Source organism: Rhineura floridana, chromosome 22 (genome assembly GCF_030035675.1).
Source record: "Rhineura floridana isolate rRhiFlo1 chromosome 22, rRhiFlo1.hap2, whole genome shotgun sequence".
Classification (NCBI taxonomy): domain Eukaryota; kingdom Metazoa; phylum Chordata; class Lepidosauria; order Squamata; family Rhineuridae; genus Rhineura; species Rhineura floridana.
In genome coordinates this window covers 15415190-15423476 of record NC_084501.1, presented here as the reverse complement: position 1 = coordinate 15423476, position 8287 = coordinate 15415190, and the positions used below count along the sequence as shown (strand labels likewise).

At 43.8% G+C, this 8287-nt stretch overlaps 1 protein-coding gene across 2 annotated transcripts; it reads left to right on the top strand.

Annotated features, from left to right (window-relative positions):
- Positions 1 to 200: 200 nt before the first annotated feature.
- Positions 201 to 6193, top strand: LOC133375022 (uncharacterized). Of its 2 annotated transcripts, none has more exons than XM_061606474.1 (2): positions 201 to 303; positions 4384 to 6193. In XM_061606474.1, the coding sequence occupies exon 2, from the start codon at positions 4406 to 4408 to the stop codon at positions 5636 to 5638; it is 1233 nt and encodes a 410-aa protein (XP_061462458.1). In that variant the 5' UTR covers positions 201 to 303; positions 4384 to 4405; the 3' UTR covers positions 5639 to 6193. The 2 variants fall into 2 exon arrangements, with proteins under 2 accessions (XP_061462458.1, XP_061462459.1); XM_061606475.1 differs by lacking the exon at positions 201 to 303 and adding an exon at positions 2206 to 2285.
- Positions 6194 to 8287: the final 2094 nt, after the last annotated feature.

The following is an 8287-nucleotide window of genomic DNA, read 5'->3' as shown; positions in this document are numbered from 1 at the left end:
CCTCCATTTGGAAACTTGGTTGGGTGGAGTCCATGGCGTGTTTGAGCCTAAGGGGAAAAGAATAGTAAACACCAGCAAGAAGGTGATTGTTACTATTGGCTTGATAACTAAATGCTGGAGAATGTGGAGAGTGGGTGATTTCTTAAGAGCAATCTCTTTTGAGGTGCCAGTGGGTTACATCACATCACACCCGACAGTGTGACATACCCACCTGGTGGTGCATGAAACTGTATAAAAAGGTTGGCACTCAAGGGCCTCCTTCATCACCTCTCTTGACTCTTTGCATCCTCCAAGAACAACCAGGTAAGTCAGAGCAGGTTTCTTTCAGAGCTGAGACTGCACTTGAACTAAATGGTGGGTGGGGTAGTGGGACCCTTCAAATCGATGCTCCCAGTATGATTCTGCCTGCAACCACAACCTTCATTCAATATTCTTGGGATCTGTATTTGGATCGTAGGAACATGAGAAGATGCCTTATACTGAGTCAGCCCATTGGGTGTCTCTAGTTCGACATTGTCTACATTGAGTGGCTGCAGTTTTCCAGGATTTCAGGCCCAACCTTGCCTGAAGCTACTGGAAATTGAACCTGGGGGCTTCAGCATGCAATTCAGATGCTGAAGAAGGGACTGTGGATGTTCTCCTGTCTAACATTTACAGAGAGGTACTGCAGCTGATTGTAGTCTGCATGCCTTCTACCAAATCAGTTCATTGGTCCATCTAGCTTAGCATTTTCTACACTGACTGGCAGACCTTCTAGGACCTTCTGCAGGCAAACCAAATGGTTTGCCACTAAGTTATGGCCCTTCTAATCATTGCAGTCAGATGAAAGTATTTTATTAGAAGGTGGAGGAACTCAAATTTGAGAAACCTGTTAAGATTCCGTTAGAATTAATCAACAAGAATTGAGATTCTTCTTTTTTTAAAATGCTCTTCTCAAGCTTGAATTTCATAGATATAGACCTCCCCATTATTGTGGTGAGAAAGGGCTTTCTTCATGCTGACCCATCCTTGGAGGTAAGGATGTGTAGCAGAGCCTGAAGAATGGTGTTACCCAACCTGTGGAACTCACCACCAGTGTCAGCTTCAGGTTTTGGAGGCCCTTTGAGCAAGACACTCTCCAGGAGTCTCACTCCCTCAGTGAGTCCATCTTCTTATTCAAGCAGGTCCACAGGACCCTTGTGAGTCAGTATGGACCTTCTGCTGGGGTGTGGACCCTCTGCAGATGCCTAACCATGGCAACCTTGATGCCTGCCCTATCCACCAGCCTACTGGTTTGCTCTTTTTGCTTCCAAGTTTTTACCCATGTGCAATTTGCTTTGGGCCTGATGGTGCAGCCGATTTACAGAGAAGCACAGCTGTAACGAAGCAAAAAAGGATGCAATGGCAAAAAAAATTATGCCTAATGAAAAACTCCAAAATATTATCTAAATGACCCAGACGGCAACTAAACTAGGGATGGAAGAATTTCCCTGTTCCTTTATCGTAACAGAGACTGTCTCTGCACTGCACCACACTCCTCCTGTCTTTAAGGTGGATATTTTCTAAAATTAAATTTGGAATTACGACATACCTAATTTCCTGAAGATTGTACTTGCTTTGCATTACCCCTTCTACATTCTGAATGTACATACGTCCGTTGCTAAATTACTGCAGAACAATCTATCTGTACACATTTTTACAACAAGGTTCTTTTTGTACATTGCTTTAGTACGGTGAGCAAAATGTGCTGCTGCAGCTTGAGAAAACAATGTACACAAAGGCAACAGTTACAATCCCATCAATCACACCTTTTTCCATGTGGGGTTTTATGCATGTCCACATCACTAGTTCAAAAGAAGGAAGGGAAAACTGAATGCACTGAACGCTGTGGCAAAATTGCACACAGGCAGCTCTTGGTATAAAATTAGAAAATAATTAAAGAATGGAACAGTGGTTAATTCTCATTGCACTGGTACTTCTTTGGAAACAAGATGTAGTAATTTGGAACTCAAAAACTCTGAAAAAAACTCAGATGGGATGATATCTCAGCTAAGGAAAGCATAGATTTTGCATTGCAGATAGTATTGGTGGTGGATTAGGAGGGTGGAAGTTTAGGGGGCAATGGAGGTGGCAGTTTAGGTGAAGGTAGCTTGGGTGGTAGTATAGGTGGTGGTGGTGGATTTGGTTCCAGGTTCAATCCCTGTCATCTTCAGGTAGAACTGGGAATGACTCCTTCCTTGAAACCCTGGAGAGCTGCTGCCAGCCAGTGTTGGCAGTACTGAATGAGATGGACCAACAGTTAGACTGTAAGTCAACTTCTTATGTTAGAAAGAACACCCATAGCTCAATGGCATTACATTGTCTTTATACAAATCTATCTTGCTGCCTCATAGTGTTGCTAGCAGAGATGGTTGGTTCATGTTGTCACAGTTTGTTTGGAAATGATATATATTCTTTGGTTTTAAAATGTACATAGAAGAGTTCCCACCCAAAATAGTACAGCCACCTGTGTGCAAAATGAGCTTTGTTACTCAAATTAGAGATGCAAATGAAGCTTTTTTTATCTAGATATGAGCTTTGTGGGTTTATAATGCACACCTCAAAGAAGACGAGAACATTGATGATGGTGATGATGATGATGATGATGATGATGATGAGTTTATTTATATACCACTTTTTGGCTAAAAGGCCCCCACAGCGGTGAACAAAACATTATAAAACATATTACACAAAAAAATTCAAAAACAAATTATAACCCCCCTGGATTCTTCTCCAGCTTAGATTAAAATCTGAGCCAGAGTATAATTCCCAGTTAACGCAATCAGTCCCTCCACTCTCAACCCACTTCCCTTTAAACAAAACTTACCATTCAATGCAGCAGTGGTCTCCATCCTCTCTCATTGGTAGCAAGCCAGGAAGACAGGCTGTTTTGGCCTTTTTGAAATTAAACTTCCCATTTTGAGGGGGAGGAGGAAATGTAGCTCAGCTTACTTTCTAGCTAGCCCTACATGAATCATCTAATAAGCCCTTCATCATTAAGTCTTCGGGTCTCTTGTGGGGCTTTGGAACCCGTGAACTTGGGAGCTACTGGTTTGCCAGACTTTTTAGGTTGAGCTCCATGTACCAAAAGGACCAGATCTTCAGAAATCACCCTAATGGTTTCATTGAAACATTTATTGTTGACATAGTTGGTTTCAGATTTGCATCATGTTCACCTCAGGGCAGGTTACAATATTTTGCCATGCTGGTTAAGAAGATCACCCAGTCCTGAAAGTTGGCAATTAATTAAATAAGGGTAGCTCACTTATATGATAGTCTGATTGTGTTCAGGAAGACTTGTTTTTCAAGTGATGCTGTGATTGGGGTTTGAACAACCTTCTCCCTTATTTATTTCCAAAGTGTTCCATCCCTGTTCACAACACAAATATTCCCATGACAATAACCACCACCTGACAAGTTTCTCTCCATCAATCCTCTTCTAAAAATAAATGGCACCTGTACAAATTCAACCATGCCCAATCCCTTGGCTCTTATTCAGAAGAGATTTTATCTTGTCCCAGTTCAAGAACTACCAAACTCACAGCCTTTCTGCAAGGAACTGCCTTTTGGGATCATCAGATTAAAGGTTTTTCAAATCCAGCATTCTTTCCCACATCTGGCCAAGCAGAACCTCACAAACAGAGCATAAACCCAATAGTCTTCATCGGCTGTCATCCCCAAACCTATGTTATTTCTATGAGATCCTGCCTCAGGATGTGAAAATCTAAATCTGCATTCTTTGTCCTTGGATCCCCAGATGTTGTTGGACTACAACTTCCATCATCTCTGGTGATTGGCTAAAATTGTTGGGGATGATGAGAATTGTAGTCCAAGAACCTCAGAAGATCCATGGCTGAAGAATCCTGTCCTAAATAAAAATAATGAGTAAGAGCTATTGTTAGATCTCTCCTCCATGGAATTGATTAATCTCCTTAGTCTGTGAACATCCCACAAGAAGTAGTGATGGCCATGAACTTGGATGGCTTTAAAAGAAGATGAGACAAATTCATGGAGGATAAAACTATAATTGGCTACTTGTCATGATGGCTATATATTACCTCCAATGTTGGAGGCAGTATGTCTCTGTCTACCAGTTGCTGGGAATAACAAGAGAGTTGCTGTTCATGTCCTCCTTGTGGGCTTCCCGTAGGCATCTGGTTGGTCCCTGTGAGGACAGGATGTTGGACAACATGGTTCTTTGGCCTGATCCAGCTGTAGGGCTCTTATATCTGCTCAAGAGCTTCTGTATGAAACACAGCAGAGGGTGTGATCTTAACAGCCTCATAATTGATACATACGGATTTCACATGTGCCTGTTGAACCAAATATTGCCCACTGCATTCATCTGTCATTGTGCTCTTTCAGAAACAATTGCCACCCTGCAAAGATGTCGGACCAGTGTTATGCCAGGTGTCCTGACTCCTGTGTGACGATACAGCCACCACCTTTCGTCTTGACAATCCCAGGACCAGCACTTTATTGCCCTGACCAAGCATTTGGCATTGAACAATACAACCCATGTGCAGGCTATGGTGTTGCATATGGAGGCATCGGAGGCAGTGGGGGAGGATTTGGTGGTGGAAGAGGTATTGGTAGAGGTGGTGGCTTGGGCATTGGTAGCGGTTTGGGGAGTGGTGGAGGAGGTTTTGGCGGTATTGGTGGTAGTGGTGGTTTGGGAGGTGGGGGTTTGGGAGGCCGTGGCCATGGTGGTTTAGGTGGGAGTAGTATTAGTGGTGGACTGGGGGGTGGAATTTGGGGGGGGCATGGAGGTAGCAGTTTAGGTGGGGGTACCTTGGGTGGTGGTATTGGTGGAGGTGGGTTGGGTGGTGGCAGCAGTGGTGGACCTGGAGGTAATTTAGGTGGTGGTATTGGCAGTGGTGGATTAGGAGGCAGTGGAGGTGACTATGGCAGTGGCGGCAGTGGAGGTGGTGGTTCTGGAGGCAGTATGAGTGGTGGCATTGGAGGATCTGGAGTCAGCATGGGTGGTGGCAGTGGTGGCTCAGGAGTCAGCTTGGGTCATGGTGGAGGAGTCAGAATAAGCCGTCGTGGCTCAGGTGGCAGCTTGAGTGGTGATAGAGGAGTCAGAATAAGCCGTCGTGGCTCAGGTGGCAGCTTGAGTGGTGATAGAGGAGTCAGAATAACCCATCGCAGCTCAGGAGGCAGCTTGGGTGGTGGTGGAGGACGCCGAATCAGCAGTGGCCGGCATTACAGTGGCAGTGGGGGACACCACTACAGTGGTAGTGGTGGTTACAGTGGCAGTGGTGGTTACAGTGGCAGTGGTGGTTACAGTGGCAGTGGAGGATATGGTAGTGGTGGATACGGTAGTGGTGGATACGGTAGTGGTGGATACGGTAGTGGTGGATATGGTAACTGTGGATATGGTAGCGGTGGATATGGTAGTGGTGGATACACCAGCGGTGGATATGGTAGTGGCGGATACAGTAGTGGTGGATATGGTAGCAGTGGATATGGATACAGCAGTGGCAGCAGGTACAGTGGCAGAAGAATCACATACTCTGGCAGTCGCAGCTATGGTGGCAGCACCAGATGTGGTGGAGACAGTTCCTATGGTGGAACCTTGGCATTGATGCCCAGCACCTCATACTACACCTCCTACTGAACCCAGAGGAAACCAACTGAATGCCACTGGACAACTGGAGAAACAACAGATGAACCCAAAGTTTGAGCTTACAACAATGGACTTTAGAAAATCATTCAATCTTCTGTAACCAGCTGATTCTAGCTCCATGAATTGAATGACCAGTGTGTCTACACTTCAGTTCCACACGCGCTTTTCTTTTCCATGTCAGCACACCAGAAAAAAGCAAAATTGCAATGATATCCTTCCCAAGCTATATTGCTAGCTACTAACTTCACAAGAATGACTTGTGGTAGTGGGGAGCATATAACCCCACCCCTTTTCTGTTCCAGGATAATGGATGGATCATCATCGTGCACTTAAATGATGGACTTAAATGCCATGTTTGAAGAGAATCTGGGAAGATTCAAACTGTGTCCACTGAAGTATTTTGAAACTATTTCTGCAGCTGTTGAAACAACAGTGCAGACTGATAATCAGCTGAGTTCTTATCATCATCTGCCTTTCTGGGGGAAAAATACTGCTATTCCCTCATTCCCTTTGCTCTTCTCATTAAAGCTACCTTTGCATCGCAAACTTTTGTCTTCCATTTAATTTGTATTCTGCCCATTCTTCTTAATTAGGATGAAGACATTCCTTTTGTTTGTTTGTTAGTTAGTTATTATTTAGTTATCTATTTATATCCCGCCCTTCCTCCCAGAAGGAGGCCAGGGCGGCAAACAAAAACACTAAAAGCACTCTAAAATATCTTAAAAGCAGACTTCAAAATATGTTAAAACAAAACTTCTTTAAAAACACCTATTAGAAAAAGCTTTACAAACATCTTGAGAAGCTATTCCAGCACAGACACAGAGTGGGATAAGGTCTCAACTTAAAAGGTTTGTTGAAAGAGGAAGGTCTTCAGTAGGTGCTGAAAAGATAGCAGAGATGGCGCCTGTCTAATATTTAAGGGGAGGGAGATTAGTTGATTAGGTTGAGACATGAGAGAGGGGGGGATTTGGATGGCTCAAGGTCATCCAAACAAAGATACTACTTGGGATGGATTTTTAACCTAACTGTTTCCCTCAATCTGAGCTGGTCTGTCCAAAGTTCAAGCTGTTATCACATGGGGGAACATTCACAAAAAAATATCTAAATTGACCATGTAATCTGAGTTACTGGATCTCTCTGCATTTGCTTTTTAGATAGGAAGTCAGTGTTTGAAAGATTGTTAGATGATCAAGAGGATGGACCAACTCCCCTATGAGGACAGGTTAGAGCATTTGGGCCTTTGCAGTTTAGAGAAAAGGAGAGTAAGATGCACCATTATAGAAGTGTTTGGCATTATGCACAGTATGGAGAAAGGGGAGAATGTAAACATTTTCTTTCATCTCTCATAATACTAGAACTTAGACCCATCCAATGAAGCTGAATATTGGAGGATCCAACACAGACAACAGAAAGGAGTTTTTGGAGGATTAGAGTTTCAGCTGTTACTAGCCACAATGGCTATCTCCACTGTTGAGGGCTATTGATGGAAACCATAGGAGAGGAATTCGTTGCATTCAGGTCCTGCTTTTCATTTTCCTGTTGGATTTGCTCCCTCAAAAAGGTAGTGATGTCCATCATCTTGGATGGCTTTAAAAAAGGATTAGACAAATTATTGGAGGATCGGGCTATCCATGGCTACAAACTACAAAGGCTATGCTCTACCTACACTGGATGCTGGATTAGATGGGTTGTTGGCCTGATCCATCAGTCAGGCTCTTCTTAGGCTCCTAAATTCTTATTTCCATATGCTGAACAGCCAGATTTTCTGTTGTTGCGAGTATGAGCTGCTACCACATGGTGGCACCCTTCATAAGCAATATTATTGTTAACCATTTTGAAAATGCACTGGAATATAGACTTTGGGCTTCCCTGTGAGAAGCTTGGGATCATTTCAACAAGTGTTAATCTCCCTGAATCACTCAGATCATGACCCTCCCTGGCCTCAATCCTAGAAGCAGGCACACACCCCAAAAAGAAGAAGTAGCTTAAAAGATACATCATAAGTCCATAAGAAGAGCCTGCTGGATCAGGCCAAAAGGGGGCCATCTAGTCCAACATCCTGTTCTCTCAGTAGTCAACCAGATGCTCCAATGGGAAGCCCACAAGCAGGACCCCCTCCTGCAGTTTCCAGCAATTGGTGTTTGGAAGCACTCTACCTCTGAATATCATATCACTTTAATGATCATGGTCCCACCCAGAGCTTCCGAGGAGCTGTCATTTGTTCAAGGTGCTGAGAGTCATTAGGACACCTGTGGCATCCCGGGCCCTGGGTCTACAACACTCCTGTCCCTCACACTTGGAACAGATGACCCCAAGGACATCTGCCTCTGCCTGGGCCAGTTACCTACTGCACCACAAACCTCAGCAATCCCCACTTTCTCCTAGAATGTACCTACTGGTTTATATATAGTTTATTTGTCTGACGATAATTGTGGATATTAGGTTTGAACTCATTTAGGTGGCAATATGAAGACAAAGCATGCATGTGGAATTTTACAGAATCCAACAACAAAGATTTATTATGATCATACTATATATTATAGATGTTATATTTGATATAGTCCTAAACCTAACCTGCCTACCTACCCACACTAAACCAACCCACAATAAGAACCCCAAATCCCATTCCCTAGATGTTGA

Coding starts and splice junctions, on each gene's coding strand:
- LOC133375022 (XM_061606474.1), top strand. CDS start 4,406: ATGTCGGACCAGTGTTATGCCAGGTGTCCTGACTCCTGTGTGACGATA.